The 23,034-nt window shown below is 38.9% G+C and overlaps 1 protein-coding gene across 2 annotated transcripts in view; it reads left to right on the top strand.

Annotated features, from left to right (window-relative positions):
• The first annotated feature begins 211 nt into the window (after positions 1-211).
• mapk14b (mitogen-activated protein kinase 14b) overlaps positions 212-23,034 on the top strand; it is a 22,903-nt gene continuing 80 nt past the window's right edge. Inside the window, exons 1-12 of one of the 2 annotated variants that reach the window (XM_088337839.1) lie at positions 216-658; positions 6,642-6,771; positions 10,749-10,807; positions 12,931-13,042; positions 14,298-14,327; positions 14,500-14,547; positions 15,888-16,002; positions 16,132-16,203; positions 17,813-17,892; positions 17,986-18,064; positions 19,649-19,822; positions 19,896-23,034. The exon at positions 19,896-23,034 is cut by the window's right edge and continues 80 nt beyond it. In XM_088337839.1, coding sequence (XP_088193965.1) covers positions 543-658; positions 6,642-6,771; positions 10,749-10,807; positions 12,931-13,042; positions 14,298-14,327; positions 14,500-14,547; positions 15,888-16,002; positions 16,132-16,203; positions 17,813-17,892; positions 17,986-18,064; positions 19,649-19,822; positions 19,896-19,963 — 1,083 coding nt within the window. In that variant the 5' untranslated portion in view covers positions 216-542 and the 3' untranslated portion in view covers positions 19,964-23,034. Of the gene's footprint in view, positions 659-6,641; positions 6,772-10,748; positions 10,808-12,930; positions 13,043-14,297; positions 14,328-14,499; positions 14,548-15,887; positions 16,204-17,812; positions 17,893-17,985; positions 18,065-19,648; positions 19,823-19,895 lie in introns of both variants that reach the window. The other variant, XM_088337838.1, reaches the window with a different exon arrangement.

Raw genomic sequence — 23,034 nt, 5'->3', positions numbered from 1 at the left:
GAAAATAATATTAACAAATATACGATAGTAAGGTCAAGTAAAAATAAACAAAAGTAGATAAGATATTAAAAAATAAATACAATTACATATCAATGTAGGTCCTTAAAAATTTGTAAAAAGAAAAAAAAAATATTATTCGTGGTGACTGACTGGGAATTTCGCGCTTCGAAAGGGATCTCCCCCCTGCTCTCGCGATTACGTCAGAGCTCTCGCGAGACCGCAGTTCGGGAGCGCGCTGAGGACCAAGACAAATACAGTACTCGCTCACGTTTCCGCATGCTTCGCAGAACATCCAAGGAAGCCGAATAACACAGACGAACATTTTCCCACCCAAATTCAATTCATATCCACGAGGAAGCCGTCCCCACCGAGGAAGTCCTCGCGGGGTTTTTGAGTTTTATCCGGAAGCCATTTTTTGCTACCTCCGCAAATAGCGTCATCACCAGCGAACCCGGTCCGGTTTTCGCGGTCACTACACGGGGAGAAGAGGAACAAGTTTCCGCTGCCTTGTTTCCTTCCTCTCCCCCCGAAATTCCGCAGCGATGTCGCACGAAAGACCCACTTTCTATCGACAGGAGCTCAACAAAACAATGTGGGAGGTCCCGGAACGCTACCAGAACCTGTCTCCTGTCGGTTCCGGTGCTTACGGTTCTGTTTGGTGAGCGCATACCTTTCCTTTATTTACCATTTTCCCCATCCCGTTCTTGTTTTCCTCAATGTTCCTAGTTCCACTCTTGCAACGCAAACGTGCCCGTGCATGCACGATGCCTGGGTACGTCCTGTTCTTCAGTCCAAAACCGCGGTTCCGACCTCGAACATGCACGATTTTCAAATTTTTTCAACATGCATGCATTATGCATTTTCCAGTTGGGTGCAGCACAGTCCTGCAGAGCACTAGAAAGTCACGTGCTTTGCAGTAAAGTGAAGTAGGGCCCCCTTGTGCACAGTGAATAGGAAAATAAAGGGAAAAAAGCTGGGTGATGACTCTAGAATGATGTCATTCTTTGTAGTACTGGCGTGACTCACTGTCCCGAGGTGAGGCGCACAACTTAGTCATCACTAAATCTGCCATGCTCTTTTTTGGGGTTCTAGACATGGGCTCGGGTGCACTTGTCGATGATGTCACCTTCCAGCGAAATCCACTATGAGTGTGATGTAGTGTGTTTGTGTTAAAAAAGTTTGTTAAAACCCACTATGCTATCGTACTGCATAGACGGTTTGTTTAATCAGCCTTTTGAAATCAGAATTGCTTTTACAGTCATTGGCTACAATTTAGTGTACATTGTTTACAACGAGATTATTACAATAGTGTTTATTGTTATTGATAACAACGCCCACGTTGCAAAATTAGAACTGGGAACATTGTGAATTCCAAGATAAACATGTAACAAACGACTTAAAGGGATTCCCAATTTCTAAAACGTACAAAATGTGAGAAAACAATACATGTTTTTTGCATAATATATATAAATTATATAAATATATGTTATTGGTTTACACCGATTTATTTAAAAGATAAATCATTTTGAAGACAGTCGGTCTCTTCTTTGACTTCCTGAGCTCCGACGTCATGCGAAGCACACCAGCACCCTAGCAAGCCAGTTACCCTATTGGTTTACATGTTAACAAGTGAATTATATTTTGAGTGTTTTAAGTCATGGTAGTTGTTGTGTCGCAGGTGGGTGTGGCAATGGTACAACAGATGGCGTGCAGCCAAAATGGTGCGAACTGGCAAAAATAACAGAGCTAACATGGGCTAAACCAGCAGGGACACGGCAGGGTAGCCGGCTGCTATTTAGGAAGAACCGGGAGCGATCGGCGAGAAAAAAATGGCAGTAAGCAGCCAAGATAACCACGAGCCGCGGCAGCAACAAATATGAACCCAGCCAGGAGAAAAACAAGTGTCCAACCCCAAAACTGCATTATCGATTAGAGGTAACACTTTTTATTTACGCAAGTTAACAATTGAAATGTTAAAGAGTAATAAATAGTTGTAGGGGGCGCCAGCCTGCAAAAGTTTGGGAACCATTGGTCTAAATGGTCTGCATTTATATAGCACTTTTCAAGTCAACAAAGACCTCCCAAAGTGCTTTACAATGTGCTTCACACTTTCCCATTCACACACACTCACACACCGATAGTGTCTATTCATGGCTGACGCTGCTACGCACTAGGGATTCAGTGTCTTGCCCGAGGACACTTCAACATATAACACGGAGGAGCCGGGAATCAAACCTGCGACGTCTTGATTCCAAGACGACCGCTTTACCTCCTGGGCTACCTGCGTTGGAGAGACTAAAACTTCTCAATCAAATGTTACTTACTTCATTTGCCAGTAATAGGATAACTAGGATAACTGTCATAGATATTGCAGAATGTGAGGATAATTATGAGTGTGTTTGTCGTGAAAATACTTCTAAACGTAATACAAATGTTCCAATTTTGAATGGCGCCCGTGAGTTGGCTGAAAAAAGTATCACTTATTTAGAAAACATAAGTTTATGTACTCCTTAAAGCATCATCCTAAGCCAAGCGACTGAATATGGCCAAGGTCTCAGTGCCTCGCGCACATGACAGAGAGGTAGGGTGGCAACATAACAATATCGTGCGACAGAAGATCAAAATATACTCGAATGAGGGGCATAAATCCTTTGAATCTCTATAGAACAGGGGTTTCTAACGTGGTGCCCCCTGAGGACAGCTGAGGTGTCCACAGACCTGTTCTAGAAGCAGTTCACCAATGATGTGTTATCAAGATTTTCTAGTAAAATTATATTTTTTTTAGTGGTTGACTAAGTCAATTCAACCCTACTTCCTACTTCTTTATCGTTTTCTCTTTTTTTCTTGCTCTCTTTCATTTCCTTTTCCCTCTTTTTCTTCTCTTTCCGTCTTTCTTATTCTCTTTCTTGCTCTGTTGCTCTTGTTCTCTTTCTCGCTTTTTTATTCCCTATTCTCCTGTTTATCTTTCTTTCTCTCTTCCTCTCCTTCTTTCTCTCTTCCTCTCCTTTTTCTTTATACCTTTCTTTTTCTCTTTCGTTCTCCTTTCCATCTCTTTTCTCTTTTTATTTCTCATTCTTTTTATCTCTTTTGTTCTCTTCCTCTTTCTTTCTCTCTCTTACTCTTGCTTTCTTTCTTTCTTCCTTTCTGTCTCTCTCTTGTTCTTCTTTTCTCATTTTTTTCTCTCTCTTCCTCTCTCTCTCCCTTTCTTTCTTTCGCTCTCCCGTTCTTCATTTTCTCTTATTCTTTCTGTATCTCTTCCTGTTGTTCCCCCTCATCTCCCTCTCTTTTTTCTATTTAAATCTCTTCCTCCCTTTTTCTCCCTTTCTTTCTCTCTTGCTCTCCCGATCTTCTTTATCTTTGTCTTGGTCTCTGTCTCTCTCTCGCTCTCTCTCTATTTCTCTCTCGCTCTCCCTGTCTCTTTTTGTCATCGTTTTTACTATCTCTTTCTTTCTCTCTCACTCTTGCTTTCTTTCTTCCTTTCAGTCTCTCTCTCTCTTGTTCTGTTCTTTCTCATTCTTTCTTTCTCTCTTCCTCCCTCTCCCTTTCTTTCTCTTACTCTCCCGTTCTTCCTTTTCTCCCTTTCTTTCTGTATCTCTTCCTGTTGTTCCCACCATCTCCCTCTCTTTCTTTTTCTATTTTCCTCTCTTTTTCTCCCTTTCTTTCTCTCTTGATCTCACGATCTTCTTTCTCTTTGTCTCTGTCTCTCTTCCTCTCCCTCTTTTTTCATCTTTTTTACCATCTCTTTCTTTCTCTTTCTTTTTCCCAATAATTAACCTGGTTGCAACATGGTAACAACAGAGTCAGTAGTACACGATAAGTTGTCATTTCAGAAATGCAAATCAAACTTGGTGCCCTTTGCGCTAAGAAGTAACAAAAAGTAGCTCTCAGCTTGAAAAGGGTTTGAGAGCCCTGCTCTAGAAAGTTGTTTCGTCTGATCAACTATTATAGCACAGCTTTGATTCAATTCAAAGTGTTTGTCCTATGCACGGTTAAGAACCTGGTTTCCCCGCATAACGAAATTCTTACTTAGCTGTCCACACAGTTGCAAGCGTAAAAATAGAAACTAAGAAACTACGTACACGTATACATACAAGAATATTACAAATATTAATACGATAAATATACAAGATTAACTCAAGCAACCGTCACCTCATTTATTTTCTGTCGCGCTGGTAACTTTTGATGTCTTATTTTGGTCGTTATCAATTTGATAACCGAAAAACCTGTCGCGCACTTATCCAAAAAAATGTGGAACTTGGCAACGTGTATCCGATGTAGGGAACAGCTTGTTCCGCTTCTGTTTAATTACCTTCTGTAAGCGTTGAACCTTCTTTATTGTCGCACCAGTTCTGTTAGTTCCTGTCATAAAGGGATGATATTACCAGCACCAATCATTGTAAGTTCATTTTACTGTCAGTGTTTTTGTTTCGCCGCCATGGAGCTAAATTAAAATTTGTGTGTAAATGCTGTAAGGCTCAATGAACAAAGTTATAACAATATTTTAAAATCATTTTAAATGATAAGGAATGACCTAAATTGAAATAGGTTGATTTTAGTAGCTTTTTCCTTTAGTTGCCAAAGTTAACCACTTACACCAGCTCTGACCAACTTCAGCTATTAGCTCTTTTCCAGCTGGCTAGATTTTTTTTGTTGTGGATATTAACAGTAGCTTCCATTTCTTGTCGCTGGCTAAAATTCCTCCTTGCTCATGTAAAAGGACCGTGTCTATAATTTAGCAGTTCCTTTCGGTAGAAAACTTAATTCATTAAAAAAAATATTGATTAGAAAATAAGCAATAATATATGAACGTCCATATCAATATACATTTTTTAGGTACTTGCCATAACATGAGCCTCACCTGGAGGAAGCTGACACAATTGTCGGGCATCATGCTGCTACGGATACCCAAAATGGCTGGGGAAATGGTGCGGTTTGGTCACTTTGACTCCCTACCTCGGATTCTTACGTGTGCTTTTTTTAGCAATTGTTTTTGATTGCACAATACATTGACATCTGGTGGTCATATAATGCACTCGGTTCCTTTAATAGGTTTTTAAGCAACATTTTTGCTTGCATTGTTATGAGTTTTAATTGATTCCACCTTTAACAAAAAATAAAATTCAAGCACCGACTGTAGAGCAGTCGGTGCTTGAATTTTGTATTGTTTACAATACAATGCTAATGCTAACAATCAAAGTACGAGGAGTATTAATGGTAAGGCATTTATCATTTGTGTTTTTACTCGTACAAATGTAAAACAAAAATTCTTTTGAAAATTCTCATACATTTCAACACGGTTCCTTGGAGAAAATCTGGAATTTTGAACGTTCTAAACTACAACAACCACTAGTGAATTATTAAGCACTGTCTCTTTAGGAATTATACCTAATGATTTGGAGCATCCTTGTTTTCCGTCACTCGAACTCTCTATTGCCGTTTTATACATTTTTATGGCCGTCGCGTTATTACTCCCGCTGTTTATGACGCACTAATTGGATTTTGTTTGTCTAGGCTCGTTATGTTTGTTCTGTGGCTTGGCAGCACTTTTTTATTATTTTAAGTTCTTCCCGTCCCTAAGCACTACGGTGTAAGTATTGTTTTTTGCCTTTAACCCTAAATGTCTTTCACCATTTTTTATCTTTAAAGTTTTTTTTACATGTTTACCCTGGAGTGCTATGTCTAATTTCATTGCATAGCATGTTTTACTACGGTGTTATCAATGACCATTAAGACAATTCAACTCCTTTATCTCGCGTTTGTTGAAAGGGAAAACCTTTTTTTATATATATCTTCTGTTATTTATTATCTTGATTGTCTCAGATATTTGGTTTTGTTTGTTATCTATAATGTTTCTCAATAATTTAATAAAGATGTATCTGGTTTTTTTAAATGCACAGTTGTGGCTGCGATCCATTATCCCCAGCCGCCTGTTGTTAAAGAGCAGGTTTGGGCAGAGTGTGTTTTGTATTTTGTCCGGGCCACTATAGCGTTCCATTGGGGCCTGCCTTCAATGAGCTGCACAGTTTTGGCCGTGATCCATTATCCCCAATTGACTATTTCTGAGAGCAGGGGTCAAGAGAGTAAATATGTATTGTGTGTGGCGGCTTTTTATCGCATTCTTTTTACGTAGAATGAACCTCACCCATTCAGCTGTGAACCATTATCCCCCATTAAACATTGTTGCTTTCTTTGTCTGAAGGCATGTTGCGTATTGCATATCTAAAATAAAATGCATCGTTGTGGCCGTGATATATTACCCCCGGTCAACTATTGCTGTGAGCAGTTGCCCAGAGAGTGGCTGAAATTGAACTGCACTGTTTGGGCTGCGATTCATTATCCCCAGTTGACCGTTGCAGAGAGAGCAAATTCGTGTCATGTGTTGTGGCTTTTTTTTCCCTGTTATGCGTTTAAAATGAACAAGTCCATTCTCGGTTGTTATCCGTTATCCTTGGTTGACTATTGCTGCAAGTGGTGTCCTGAAAAAGAATGAGATCGCAGCTATTTTAGATTTTTGCATGTTCCAGCTGGGTTCTGGTTCTCATCAAACACAAAAAACAAAGGGTTTCAATATGTTGTTACTTATATTTTGAAGGTAGTTAACATTTAAAAAACAAAACATTCTACTACTGTGTACCTTTCAGTTCGGCGTTTGACGTGAAGACGAGCTTAAAGGTAGCTGTGAAGAAGTTGTCCCGACCTTTCCAATCAATCATCCATGCAAAGAGGACCTACAGAGAGCTGCGGCTGCTTAAACACATGAAGCATGAGAACGTACGTATCGAGCAAATATCCATCCATTAAATGGTAATTGGTCTACATTTCTATAGCGCTTTTCAAGTCAATGAAGACCTCCCAAAGCGTTTGACAATGTGCTTCACACTAACCCATTCACACACACACACTCACACACCAATAGCGGCCATGCAGCCATGCAAGGCGCCTACCTGCTTAATGGGGGCATTAGGGATTCAGTGTCTTGCCCAAGGACACTTCGACGTATAACACAAATGTAATCTTGTTGTCTGGATTGTTTGATAAACCTTATTGTGAAGCGTTCCATCTGCATTTTTTAATGTGATAATTGAGTCATCAAAATACTAAATTACCCAATTTTAATATAAAGATTATTAATGTGTTCATCCTGGAAGGGGGATGACCTCATCTGCGGTCCCTTCTCAATGTTTCTTCATTTTCCTCATCTTGAGGTTTTTGGGTTTTTCCCTGCGGTCAGGTTGTTTTATATCAGGGGATGGTGTCATAATAGTCTGTAGTTTGCAATCATCTATGGTCTGTGCAGCCCTTAGAGACTCTTTGTGATATTAATTTGAATGACAAAAATAAGGCAAAATTACAATTAGAAATTAAAATACTGCAACCAAACAAAAATCAAAAATTAAAATCAATTAATTAAAAAATAAATAACACAAAATAACACAAATATACAGTATTAAAGTAAATAAATAGCCATAAATAAATAAACAAACACATACGAAAATAGATACCAAAATGACTAAGAAATTGAAACAATATACTATTTACTAATATAATAAACTTGTACTGTTTTTTTCTTTATGATAAAGAAACATAGAAAAAAACATTCTGTACAAATACAACACAGTACAAAAAATAAGATTGGTAGAAAAAATGCATACATAAGGTTAAAATAAATATTTTTTTAACTGATTTAATACTGAATTCAACCTTTTTTTTAATTCATTTCCGGTTATTTAGATTTGTTGGCCTTTTTGTAATTCATTTAATTTTATATTTCTTAATATTTTCACTTTATTTATGGTTCTCCATACCATTTGTAGATTAATTATGAATAAGTACATATTAACATTCATAACTTAATCTTAATCTTTTTCGTTTTAATATGTTATGATTCAGATTTCAGATCAAATATTTTATTTTCTTATTTTACGATTTAGTTGAACATTTTTCAGAATAAATATATTTAAGCAAGCCAAATTTATTTGCTCATGCAATTTTTTTTCTAGAAAAAAAGTTTAAAATAAAATGAGAAAAATAATGAGCAACTAAATTATATAATATGAGATAAAATGGGTATTATTATCTGCTAGTGGAATATTAATTTGTTTATTCTAACGAAAAGTAGTAATAATATGACGTCCACTACAGAATGTAAAATACATACCACAGTGTCTTATTAACATTAATGTTGCCGTGTAATTACATTACACTTGGGATTTCATTTTTCCACGTGGATCCTATATTCAACAGATTTAGCTTTTGTTATGCAAACAGTCGGGAAATTCTGCCTCCCTCCCCCGCTGTTGCCGGGAGACACCCCGGGTTCTCACTTATGGATAGCTGGAATGAACCAATTGGGTATAAGTTGTGTCTGCTGTTGTCAACCAATCCCATGTGAGGGTGGTCTGAGTGGGTGGGCCCAGAATTTAAAGCTTATGTTGTTTTTTTTGGATGGGGGGGGGGGTTCATGTATGGGTATCCTTGTATGACTTACTCCTTTTTTTGATTTTTTTTCTAGATTTTAAAGTGTTATCATAACCAATTCTTTATACATTTTTTAATTTTTGTAATTATTTGGCTTATGCAGTGTCTGAAACTCACGACAAAAAGTTAGCGGGGCAGGCAACTCTGATAAGTTGCCTGCACAGCCATAAAGTCGCCTGCCCCGTTTTTCGCAACTTGAAACATGATAAGACGACTCATCGCAAAAAATAACCACTGTTGCAAAGTATTAAAGATTGATAATTTTAATTTATAACAGAACAACACTTTAAAATTAAGTTTATTATAAATCTACTTATAACATTCATTGCATGTACAGTGGAACCTCGGTTCTCGACCATAATCCGTTCCAGAACCCTGTTCGAAAACCGATTTGGTCAATCACCGAAATCGTTTTTCCCATTAAAAGCAATGTAAAATCGTTTTAATCCGCTCCAACACCCTGAATGTTTACCATGAACGTAAACATGAAGCTAACCCAGGCTAATCGTACGTTCGCGTTAGCGTAATCTTCCGTACGAAAGATTACGCTAACATGAACGTGTAAAAATAAAAAAAGGATTATGAATAGGATTTTTTACCTTTGTGGTGGACGTTTTTCCCATTAAAAGTAATGTAAAATCGTTTTAATCCGCTCCAACACCCTAAATGTTTACCATGAACGTAAACATGAAGCTAACCCAGGCTAATCGTACGTTCGCGTTAGCGTAATCTTCCGTACTAAAGATTACGCTAACTTGAACGTGTAAAAATAAAAAAAGGATTATGAATAGGATTTCTTACCTTTGTGGTGGACGGTCGGGAGAGAAAAATCATCAAAAGTTATTCAACCTCTTCCAAAACTTGTGGCAGTTGCTTGCTAACTTCCTTAGCCGCATCACTCGATTTCACAGCCTACTTATTTAGTATCGTACTGATCGTAGATTTAGCCATGCTGTATTCACTAGCAAGATCAGACACTCGCCCACCTCCTTCATATTTAGCTATTCTGTCTTTCTTAAAGGCAATAGTTGTACTAACAAACTGTCTTTTTTCACCTGTCCTGCTTGCACCGACCTTCTTCGGAGGCATAATTAGGGGCTAAAACACCCATACGCCGCTCAGCTACGCACCCTAGCGTACCGGCGTTTGAACTCCGAATTTTTGACCGAACATCAAAGCAAGAATTTCTCGATTTTGAAATCGGAATAAAGCAAAATTTTGATTTGAAAAAAAGAAAAAAAAATACTATTTTTTCCCGGGCGCAGAACTTTTTTGAGTTGTACGCCAAACGTAAAAAATGCATGTCCCGGGCGTCCGGCCAGACGTTATTTCAGACACTGGCTTATGCATTCCCCTATTTGTTTCCTCAAGCTTTGTTTCCATTGTCATCACATTCTTGCTTCTCCCTTTGGCATCGCTGCAAGTCTTGGGACAGCAAAAACAGTGTTAGCTTTACCATCGAGAGGCGCTAGCTATAAAATTTATAGCTAGCGCCTCTCAATGTTCTCGACAGTTCAAATGAATGACAAGAAGGTTCATTAAATAAGCAAAGAAAACACAATTCCAATGTTTTCCAGTCCAGGGGATCTCAAATGCATGGGTAGAGAAGCACCTTTTCCAATATTGGCTCCATCTAGTGTTAAAACTGTGAAGTGCAACAGAGTTGAGCTCAAGCGCCATGTGCGGGCCATATTCAACTATATTTTTAGAATTTGCTGCGGGCCAATAAAAACTGACCGGGCCGTAGTTTGGACACCACAGCTATAAATGGTAAATGATCTGCATTTATATAGCGCTTTCAGGGCAATGAAGACCTCCCAAAGCACTTTACAATGTGCTTCACACTTACCCATTCACACACACTCACACACCAATAGCGGCATTTCTCTTTATATACATTGTTCCTTTCCAAAATTAATTTTTGTATGTTTATTGTTCTAATGTTACTGATTTGAAGAAAGTAACCCGGGGTTATTCCTTCACTTCTCCCCAAGCAAGGGTATTATTTTTAGACAACAAGTCGGCGTTTCGCCTGTTGCATTCCCCGACGTTGTTATGTTTCCCGGTGTCGATTCGCATTCCACTTTGACGCCTAAAAATAAACATGCGCGGTAATTATCGGGCTAAGAACAATCGCTCCTTCCTGACAGTAGTCTTGTTCGGCAGACCTCATTTTTCTGACGTACTCGTTCGAGCAGGATATAGAAAAAACTCTATATGATGTGCGTAAACATGATCTTTATCCTCTTTCTGATGTTCTCCTTGCACAGGTCATCGGCCTGTTGGATGTCTTCACCCCAGCGACGAGCTTGCAGGAGTTCAGCGATGTGTAAGTCCATTTTTTTAATTTCTTTTCCAGAGCGGGGTACTTTATATCTGGCGTGTAATGTTCGTAGGTGAATGTAGGTCAAGCAGATGCACTCTTGTTTCCGTGGCAACCGCCATCTGGCAGCCCGAGAATGTGTACACAAGGTTACGTCACGGGTACGAGAGACGAAGCTTGTTGCGCGTTCTGGGTCTCTGACACGCAAGCTCTGTCTGCTTGAAAACGCGCTGACTACTATGCAATCCATTCATGAATCCATATATCCGGTTATCCTATTCCTTTGTGTACGTTTCTCAAAAGGAAACCATCTTTTTCTGCATATTTTAACAAATTTAATCGATATATGGTTTTAATTAAATATTCGGACGAACAAAATGCTTTAAAAACAGTAGAGATTTCTGTTAACTGGTATATTTTAGCAGTTGAGAGAATGCAGTTTTACACCTGAACCAACACAACAAGCTATGCAAAGTCAACACTGTCCTGTAGCGGCTGGAGAGAGCATTTAGTGTGCGTTTATTTCAAAAATCATAAGCCTTGATAGAGGCAGCACGGCAGCGCAGTGGTTGCCACGTGTTTGGCACAGTTCTGAGGTCATGGGATCAAACCTTTCTGTGTGGAATTTGCATGTTCTCCCCGTGCTTGCATGGGTTTCCTCCGGGCACTCCGGTTCCCTCCCACATCCCAAAAACACACATGTCAGGTTAATTGGCCGGTTTGAATATTCCCTCCGTGTGCCCTGCGACTGACTGGCAACCAGTTCAGGGTGTGAAAAAAATATCTACATTAAAGCACTAGTGATGCTAAGATTAGCGCTGCTAGCATTGCAAGGAGCTAGTGTTACATGCAGCAAACCCAGCTTGTTTGTCATTATAGCTTTTTGTACGTGTGTATTGATCTTAAAAGATGAGTGACGCTAGCATTAGCGACTAGCATTGCGAGGAGATAGCTATAGTTATACATGGAACAACCATTATTTATCTTTATACATACATTATTCTATTTTCAATTATCTTCTTTGTATCTGAATTACTGATTTCAGCTAAGCGAACTAAAATAAAGATTTAAAAAACAAAACACTATTCGCGCTAGCATTAGCAACTAGCATCGCAGCTAGAGCAAAACTGTATTTGTCCTAAATACTTTTTCAAATATAGTATTTGGACATGTTAATGGGTCACCCTCTTTTGATATGATTTTCAATTGAGTGAATTAAAAAACTTTAATAAGCTAGAGATGGTAGTTATTGTGACTAGCATCGTTAAAAAACCTCTACGAACTTTATTTTCAAAGTTGATCCCTATTGTTCATCCCTTTTCTAATGTTAGTGATTTCAGGTGAGAATATCTTTAGCATGAACAACTAGCATCACAATTAGCTAGCTAAAACTGTACTTACTTTGTTGATCCTTTTTGCTAATGTCATAACCATTGCTACTTTGGTTTATTAGCACTAACTACAAACGCGGAAAAACCTCAATTGGAATAGTCGATCTTTTATAAGACAGTTTTAGCTAGAAAACGCTAACAGAAGCAAACTGACCCTTTAGTGCAGGGGTGTCAAACAGGCGGCCCGTGAGCCGGATCAGGCTTGCTAAGGGACTGAATCCGCCCCGAGAGACAATGCTGAGGGAAGTGCACGAGAAAAACAACCTGCAGGTTGAAATATGTCCACTTGATGCTGCCAAAGCCAGGTGCCTCTCACAAAGACACTGTAATTGTATTTCTTTCTCTCTTTCTCTCTCTCCCTCCATCCCCTTTTCTCTCACACTCTATCTCTCTTTCACCCTCTCTGTCTCTCTTTTTCTCTTTTTTTCCCTCTTTGTCTCTTTCTCTGTCCGTGTCTTTTGATGGACCACGCATCAAATGGGGAAAACTATTTCAAGTCTTCTTAAAAATGACACCCGGCTGACCTGGTGGCTTTGTGACTAACGGCAACTGGCATTACTTGGTATGGCGTTCTCATGTAAAGCATCATTGCCCCCTACGGGTCGCACCCAAGAGGGCAGGTGGAGAGACCAAGATGCTGGAGGAATTGGAATATTGGCTTGGGAAGCGCTTAAAAAGTGCTTGAATTTGGCCATGAAAAAGATGTACGAATCCTGTAAGAAGTGTTGTGTTTTGCAGCTATTTGGTGACGCACTTAATGGGGGCCGACCTCAACAACATCGTCAAATGTCAGAAGTTGACGGACGATCACGTCCAGTTCCTCATCTACCAGATTCTCAGAGGCTTAAAGGTCGGTCAGTGTTACTTTGATTTAATGTATGACACTAAATGACTTTTAAAGTGACAGTGTGTAATTCTTAGCCTTGTTTACAAGTTTGCAATTATATAACTTAAAACTACTACGGAAGCCCAGATGACCATTTTGTGAAGTCTGCTTCCCGTTGGTGCTTTTAGCACTTAGCGGCCTCTTGATGCACATCTGAGCCCTAAACGTATTCGTTTCAGAGTCCTGTGATTCTTTCACTTTTTTCACTGTTTCCCTATCCAGCCACTCATGTTAGTCGCATGGCTACAGGCCATGGCTCACTGGTATTGTTATTGTTAGCTGCTATTGCTTTGTCCTTTCGTGTCACAGTTGTAGTTTCACAGTTGGTCATGCAAGCAAATGTCACTAAGTTCCGTGATTCGGGCATATGGTGTTTTTTTTTCCCCTCTTGTTTCTTTCTCGAGCCGCCCATGTTAGACTCTTGGCTGCAGGCTATGGCATGCCTTTTTTTATATTGTTATGTGCTTCAGCCTTTTAGTGTCAGTCGGCTTCCACTGCTGCTCATGTAACCGAACGTCCTCGAGTCCCTTTATTCTGCCTTTTTCTACTGTTTTCTTCTCTAGAAACTCATTTTAGTCACTTTGGTCCTGGCAGTTAGCCACTATTGTTAGCTGCACCTGCTTTTTCCTTCAGTTCCACCCACCTTCCTTTTTTGGTCATGCAAGCGGATTTCAAGGAGTTCTGTGATTAAGGTAAAGGGTGTTTCTCCCCTCTGTTTCCTTCTCTAGTCACTTATTTTAGCCACTCTGCTACAGGTTATGCTTACCGATAGCCGCTATTGTTACTTTTAGCTTCTCCTGCTTCATCCTTCAGTGTCACTCGCCCCTCCTTTTTGGTCATGCAAGAGAATGTCACTTATTTCAGTTTTTTTCTCTTTTTCCTTCTCTAGCCACTGTTAACCACTTGGCTCCAGCAAAGTTGTATCCTTTAGGCTTTTGTAGTGTGTCTTCTTCCAATGTTCTGTTGCAACTGTTCTTCACTTAAAGCAACAACGGCCTTTAGTGATGAGTTATTACACATTGTCCCTTTAAGGTCACAAACAGCCAAGAAAATCTTGTTTTGATGTATTTTCTATTATAAAATCATGGTCAAACGCGTTATTTTTAAACTTTTGTCGTGACGTTCAGGTCGCATTTTTGTCTTTCTATACGAGGTTTACAATAAATATATGTCAGGCATAGAATTCTAAACTTGATGTTCTCATTTCCTCCTCTTGCAGTACATCCATTCTGCGGACATCATCCATCGGGTAAGTGCTGTTGCATAACCACTTCTGAAGCGTCACATTTCACCTAATGCATACGAATCTGATACTACACGGCTAGTGGAAAGGTTTAAAAACGTTGAGCGCAATCGCAAAATTCCTGGTTTTCTGTATTTTTTTGTAATGACGATTTAACGTGTTTTTTTTTTCTCCCCAGGATTTAAAACCCAGCAATCTGGCTGTGAACGAAGACTGCGAGTTGAAGGTATGTGTATCTAGTCATGTCAAATCATGTTTATCTGTGATACCCTTAATCACAAAGTCTCAAAGGGCTGCACAGACCACAGATTATTGCAAACCACAGACTCTTATGACATCATCCCCTGATCTAAAACCGATATGGGGGCAAGGAAAAACTCAAAGACCAGGATGACCAGGCTGCCATGGATGTTAACAAATAATTCACAGATTTTGTCAACGTAAAATATAGGTTATTCATATGCTATAGAATAGAAGTGTGTTTTAAGCTTAGATTTAAACAGTTCCACAGAGGGTGCAGATCGAATTTCAGGGGGAAGAGCATTCCACAGCACCGGGGCCCGAATGGAGAACGCTCTCGAACATGCGGATTTCTTCTTGGCTCTTGGTATCACTAGTAGACCAGCGTTTTCAGAGCGATGGCCAGACCGATGGAAATTAAATCTGAAAGGTATGACGGGGAAAAGTCCGTGCAGGTTTTTGTATAATACCAACAGAACCTCAAAATCAAATCTTAAGGTAACAGGGAGCCAATGCGGGTTAGCTAAAATCGGGGTGATGTGGTTAAACTTTCTTGTCTTTGTTAAAAGCCTCGCTGCAGCATGTTGTACCAGGCACTTGATTTTGGTCTTGGGGAGACCGTAGAGTAGTGCATTTCAGTCATCGAGACGGGGGGTAACAAACGCGTGAATTAGAATCTCCGCATCTGGCTGAGACAGCATAGGGCGAATTTTAGCAATGTTGCGAAGATGGAAAAAAGCTGTTCTAGTAATATTCTTAACGTGTGTTTGAAAGGACGGATCGGGGTCAAATATGATACCTACATTTTGACTGAGTCACTCTGGGTGATATTACATTTGTCGATGTTCAGAGCCGTTTTTGAGAACAAGTCACGGCCTTTAGATGGACCAATAATTAACATTTCTTTTCAGAGTTAGGCGCAAAAAGTTGAGTGACATCCATTCTTTTATCTCAGTGAGACAGGCCTCCAAATTTCCAGTTTTTGTGTGGCAGATTCCTCCATCTGAAGATATAAGTATCATCTGCATAGCAATGGAAACTGATTTTATACTTGCGAATTATATCACCCAATGGAAGCATGTAAATGCTGAAAAGGGGGCCGAGTACTGAACCCTGCGGAACACCACAGGTAACACTAAAGGGCTCAGATGTCATTTCACCATATCTAACACAGTGCGTCCTATCTGAGGGGTAGGATCTTAACCATAAGAGGATTATTTTTATTATGTATCTCTAATTATTTTTTTCCAAATAGTTATTATTGATGCCAATTTTAGAGCTTATTTCTAGATTTAAAAACATAACTCAAATGTTTTGCTCCCTCAGATCCTGGATTTCGGTCTGGCCCGGCACACGGACGACGAAATGACCGGTTACGTGGCCACTCGCTGGTACCGGGCCCCGGAGATCATGCTAAACTGGATGCATTACAATATGACTGGTAAATACTCATTTTTATGCAATAGTATTGTGCAGAGTCATATATATTATGGCATTCTATTTCTGCATCAAACTCGATTTGAAATTTTTGTAAATAAGTCCGTGTTGCCAATCATTTGTTTTGTTTTAGTGGATATCTGGTCTGTAGGCTGCATCATGGCTGAACTCCTCACCGGACGAACACTTTTCCCTGGCACTGATCGTATCCTCTTTATTTTGAGTACGATGTTCTCAATGACTCAGCAGCGCTCTCTGTTGGCTCTGTGGTGCACTGCACGTTTGTGGTTTAAAGATCCCAAGATATATAAACTAAAATGTATCTGAAAATAATCTTCCCAACCCGAATTAAAAGTACAAATGGAAATCAAAACAATATCTCATACATATAAAGCAAAAAAAATATATAAACATATCTAGAAATTAATGAGGTTTATAACTAATAACATGTATTTTTAACATGTCTCATCTCATCTCATTAGCCATACCGCTTATCCTTATTAGGGTCGCGGGGGGGCTGGAGCCCATCCCAGCCATCTCCGGGCAGTGGGCAGGGGACACCCTGAACTGGTTGCCAGCCAATCGCAGGGCACACAGGGACAGACAACTCATTCGCTCATTCACACCTAGGGACAATTTAAACCGGCCAATCCACCTGAAATGCATGTTTAACATGTATTATTGTGAATTTCCCTACGAGGATGAATAAAGTATCATCTATCTCTCTATCTATATGAATGCAAATAATAAAAATAAATACTTGGATGAATGTGGATTAAAATGATGACTATTATTTTATATTTAATTATAGTAATCATTTATTCAGAGAGGCCCTATAATCTTAATAATAATGTTAGTACAATTTAGTAATGATGAATTAAAATAAATACACAAATGTAGATTACAAATATACGTATCTGTTTTTATCAAGTGTTTATTTCTGACAATGATAATAAAAATACTTCTAATTTAAGAATAATATAAGTAGATAAATAAATGTGGATTAAAATTATTTTTAATCTTATTTATATCTTAATCAAGTCTTTATTTCAAACACACAACTAAAATTATGATAAAAATAAATAGTTATTATTTCACAACATTCTAACACAATAAAAGTTGATAAATATGTTGATGAAAATGATTTGCACTTGTATATTAATATTTCATTTTAGACACGGGTCCATAATAATAATTATTAATAATAATACATGAGTAGGAATAACAAGAATGTATTTGTATATTTCATGTTGACATGTCTGTGAATTTCTTGTGATTGCAGCCTGGTCATCCTGGAAGGGGGATGACCTCATGTCCCTTTTCAAGGTTTCTTCATTTTCCTCATGTTGAGGTTTTTGAGTTTTTCCTTGCCCTCATGTATGGTGTAATAATAGTCTGTTGTTTGCAATAGTCTGTGCAGCCTTTTCAGACTCCTTGTGATTAAGGGCGTCACACACAAACATGACTTGACTTGAGGTTTTTTGAGTTTTTCCTTGCCCTCGTGTAGGTTTTAGATCAAGGGATGGTGTCATAATAGTCTGTAGTTTGCAATAGTCTGTGTAGCCCTTTGAGACTCCTTGTGATTAAGGACCAAACAAATAAACATGACTTGACTTGAATTGTATAGCACTTTTCAGGCAACGGATTTTAACTCAAAGTGCTGTAAAAACATTCGGTGTACATTAAAAATCCTCATGTTTTCATTCAAAATCTTCTGACCATTAACCCATCTGACAATTTAAGGAAAACCGAGAATATTGAAAACGAGTCCATCAAATGAACTATAAGTATTATCTTTAACTCATGAACATCAGATATAAACCAGTTACAGCAGATAATGCGTCTGACTGGGACGCCTCCAGCCTCGCTCATAAGCAGGATGCCCAGCCACGAGGTGAGACTTCCCACAGAAAACTTGGACATTAGTAATCCAATAATTTATGAGAACAACTTATGCCCGGCCTGTTTTTTCTATTTATTCTTAAAGGCGAGGAACTACATCAACTCCCTTGCCCACATGCCCAAAAGAAACTTTGCAGATGTGTTCATTGGTGCCAACCCGCTTGGTAAGTAAATAGCCCCTTCCCAAGTATTTTTATGGTTCAGTGAGGCCCCCTAGTGGCCTTTTTCTTATCACACTGCATTAAGCCAGTGTAATAAAATGATTAACGTGCACAGCATGAATAAGTTTGTCCAAAATAGAAAAGAAAATAATCACTGGTCTGCATTTCTATAGCGCTTTTCAAGTCACTAAAGACCTCCCAAAGCGCTTTACAATGTACTTTACACTTACCCATTCACGTACACACTCACACACCGGTAGCGGCGACAGCCATGCAAGGCACCTACCTGCTTTAAGGGGGGCATGAGGGGTTCTGTGTCTTTGACAAATATGGAATGGATAAAAATGTGGGATATGCATTTGGAATTTCAGGCATTATTGTACGATATCACTTTACCTTAATGGTGAATGAATTAAAGCCCCACTGTGTATTATCTAGCGACCTCTAGTGGTGTCAAAATATTTTTTGCGTTGATTTATATAAAACACTATTGAGTAAAATGATATGCAAAAACACATGTATAAACAGGACTTTTGTAATTATATGACACAACTTAGATGAAGCTGACATGTTCCTACGATGGAAGCTAAATGACCATTGCGCCAAGGTAGCTCGTCTTGGTGGTGCTTTCGCACTAAGTGGTCACTCATCACACAACAGTTTCCTTCTCTAGCCACTCAAGTTAGTCACTTTGGTGGCCTGTGGCTAGATGTTTTTTTATTGTTAGCTGCTCAAGCTTCGTCCTTCATTGTCACTCACCTTGCACGGCTAATTTCAGCGAATTCTGTGATTCAACCATCCGATGCTTGTCATCTTCCTCTTCTTTCCACTGTTTTCCTCAGCTATTCTTGTTATCCACTTGGCTTCAGGCTATCTCCCATCACTTTTGGCATTGGTCCTGCAATTAAACGTTGCTGACCTGTAATACAGGCTCCGTGTGCATGCTATCTTCTCTTTTTCACTAGTTTCCTTCTCTAGTCACTCATGTAACCTTGACTGCAGGCTATGGCTCGCTGCTTTTGTTATCAGTCATGATTCAAGATCCCAAAGCTTGACATATTCTGCTTTGTTCTTCAATTTTTATACTGGCCATATATGTAGCTACTCCTTGCTAGCGGTTTAAGTAAGACATACGCTTCAGCTTGATTCTAAGTAGGGTTCGTACGGGTGCTTGAAATCCTTGAAAATTATTGTATTTTAATGTTGTGTTTTCAAGGTCAGGTAAATGCTTGAAGTGTTTGAAAATGCTTTAAACTGTTGCCATTGCCATGTTTCTTGGCAGTCTGACTCAATAGACCAAGCAAAAATTGAAGATTTCTTTTTTTTTTTAAGTGCGTCAAAATGCTGCCAACACGCATGCTCTGGTGGCTTGTTATTTTGGCGTTGACGTGTGAAGTGTCATTGCCCCCTACTGGTCGCACCCAAGGGAACAGCTCTGTTTAGAGAACGATTTTATATCAGTCCTCAAAGCCAAACTTTCCTTTAATCGCCGCTGAATTTCTTCCCTTGAAAGTACTGGAAAAGTTTGCCTTGAAAGTGCTTGAATTTGACCTTTAATAACTTTATGTCCATCTTCCTTTTGTGCAGCTGTAGACCTGCTGGAGAAAATGCTGGTACTGGACACGGACAAACGCATCACTGCTTCGGAGGCCCTAGCTCACCCGTACTTCGCCCAATATCACGACCCGGACGACGAACCCGAAGCGGAGCCGTACGACCAGAGCTTCGAGAGCCGGGAGTTGGAAATCGAGGAGTGGAAAAGTAAGCGGGCGCTTTCTGTGGAGTCTAGGAACCAAAAAACGAATTTGATTTGGATTTCCTTCCCGTTCGATAGGGTTGACGTATGAAGAGGTGGTCAGCTTCGAGCCGCCCTCGTTCGACAGGGACGAGATGGAATCGTGAGGACGGGCGGAGGAGGAACCACACTTTAAAGAGACTTGTTCAAGTGCCTGCCGTCTTGAAAACTTTGGGGGTGATTTTCAGGAACTGAACTTGACTGTCTTTCATGTTATGTTATGTGTTTTTCAGTTACTAATAGGGATGCACCGAAATGAAGGTTTTTGGGTACAAAATACAGAAGAAGCAACACTGAAATAATATAATGATGATAAAAATGTAATATAAATAATATTTTTGTCTTTTCTTAATTTTGTCGTTATTATTACTTCAAAAATGCATTTGTCACCGACTTGCTAAGAAAATACACAATATAAAATTATAAATAATTGCCCGTCATATCACTAGCTGTTAATTTTAAATACTTTTATTAAACTCATATAAACCTCCCCCAAAAGCCATTCATATGCTTTAAATGGACAGTGTGTATGATTTCACCACTAGATGTCACTGCATCGTGTCATGCAGACAAAAACGAGTACAGAAAATAACAAGGAAGACTACAAACCAGGGAGATTAGAAGTGACCCAAATTTTTTTCTGGCTTGGGGATTTTGGGTACCTGTAGCAGCAAGATGGCGGACAAATATGTCAGCCCCCTCTGGGTGACGCTCAAGTTATGGGAAATAAATAAAGTATTCTACCCAGGAGTATTTAAAAAAATAGATATTTGTATAATACTTTGTATTTTTGCTTATTTAAATCATATATATTTATATATATATATATATATATATATATATATATATATGGGACTACAAAGTGCAACAGATCAAATACAACTGCTGAGATGTCATGGAAATAAAACAAGCAAGTTCATTTTAAAACAGTCTTTCTCCTTTTTAATTAACATTTTGTAAATTGTGACAAGAAAACTGGAGCAGAAGCGAATTGATGATGATGGTGCGGTAGTCTGTGGAGTCTAATACAACAAATGAGGAATGCTCGCATATTCATGTAATAGTAGGTACCATTCTCAAACAGAATGTCACGCACAAAGTATGTGTTTTCGAATTAAACAAATAAACTTTCCTAAGTTTGCTCTGAGATGTTGGCATGGAAACCTTAGCCAAAGTCTGGATAGCTACTGACAAAAAACGGATAAAGGGACAAATGTCTTGTAGGTAAAAACTTAGCAGAGTTCTTGACATCCATCTCCTTTCTCCATGCGTGCAAAATGAACTGTCATGCACAAACTCATCCCCTAGTGCAAGCCAGCTTCCCATGGCTCGCCTCATTTTCGGAAGACTTTTATTTTTTTCTTTCTGCCAAAACTGAATGCAATTTTGGTCATTTCCTCGTGAAAGGTTTTCGGTGCATCCCTAGTTTCTACACACGCTAATTATATTGTGAAATTCTTGTGAGCTGATTGGTGCATTTTCTGGCAACAATAATACTTGCAGGTTATTTATGAATCTTTCATTATCAAATAGCATATTTTTGTACATAAAATGACAATAAAAGCAGTGTTTGTATACAAGTAGGCCAGTATATACAGTATATTGGACTCTGATAGTATGAATGATGTCGTGACACATCATGGGGGGATTTGCTATTTCATTAATAAAGCACATGTGACGCATCTCGGGAATACATTAGAACCCTGGGATACGATAAAAATCTCTTCTGATTGAAAGGGAAATGTCTGTAAAGCCGAGGATAGAAAGCTGGTACCCCAGATATAAACACAAAAACAACTAAATATAAAGTACTATTGTGTTCGTTGCTTTGGTTGGTTGGATCCCTTCACCGTTGTGATCGTATGAGGCACTATTTCCTGTGGTGTTTCTTGGGCAAGTACAGCCTGGTGGGGCCCATCCCTCTACAGACCAACATGTGTCCACTCGGTCTCAAACCGATGACCTTTCTCGTATCAGGCGAATGTGCCAACCACTTGTGTATATGATTAAAAACAGGATAAATAAATATGCAGTATATGTGAAGTATTTTTTTGTTTGAATTCACCTTCGTTGTGACGTCACGAGCTGGTACAATGGAGTTAGTGGGTGGATGCAGAGGGTGGAAGAGATGGTGGATTTAAATGAATACTAATTTAGAAACTCCCATTTGCTAGGATCGTCACGTCTTTAGTAGATTTTGTTTTTACTTTTTAACAATGGCCTTCATTGTTTACGGCCATGCAACTTAGCCATGCGTATGTCCTCTTCATGTTCCTACGTAATCGCAAGATTCGTTTCCATGGTCATCATTTTTTTTTCTTTCTCACTTGGCGTCACTGCAAGCTTGGGACCCATAGAGATTAAATGCAGAAAAATAAACAGTATTTCATCGTCTACTCGCTTAGTTCTACAAAGTGCACAAGATTTTAAACTGAATGAAGAGAAAAGCATTATGGGAAGTTGTTCAGCCAAAAGCATAGTTGCATTTTCATGATTCTATCAAGCAATAGCAGACCAGCATCTAATATGATGTCCACCAAAAGCAGACAGACATCTTAGATATGTCAAAACCACAAATACAGAAACATTTTTGGGATTTGTCATGAAAATGCTGTTAAGAGGGGCCAAAAACATATTTTTTAAATCGCAAAGTGAAAACATGAAAGTGTAGCTGTTGTATCCCGGGGGTCTACTGTATGTATGTCATTTTTAAGGCTTTTTTTATGAAATGTATTCTTAATGTTTTGTCTTTACAACACTGAGATGTTTGTTTTCTGTGTGCTCAAGTTCTCCCCACTATTTCATCTTCGCACTTTAGCTTCTGTACATTGTTAAAAATATCCGACCTTTAATCTTGTTTATTGAATATTTTGAGGTATTTATATGATCTTTGTCTCATGTTTTTGTATGTTGTCAAAGATTTGTTTCAAGATTGGGTTTATTTATGAAGTAATCTTTGAACCAGAAACCAAATGCATTGTGCTAAAACTGGAACGTTACGGGATTGCTTTTAGACAAAACACCACAATACACTACCATACACATTCTATTTTAGTACAGTGTCCATTGAAATCCTAGAATACAATTTCATTTCCAAACAAAAGGAAAGAATTTGGCGTTTTAAGGAATTGAGGTACATCTGAACATACGCTTGCTGTCTTTTTCTTTTCTTTGAAAT

The sequence above is a fragment of the Urocampus carinirostris genome, chromosome 6 (assembly GCF_059441175.1).
Source record: "Urocampus carinirostris isolate Australia breed hairy pipefish chromosome 6, RoL_Ucar_1.0, whole genome shotgun sequence".
NCBI lineage: Eukaryota > Metazoa > Chordata > Actinopteri > Syngnathiformes > Syngnathidae > Urocampus > Urocampus carinirostris.
Note: the sequence above shows the minus strand (reverse complement) of the source record. Positions and strands in the feature narration are given on the sequence as shown.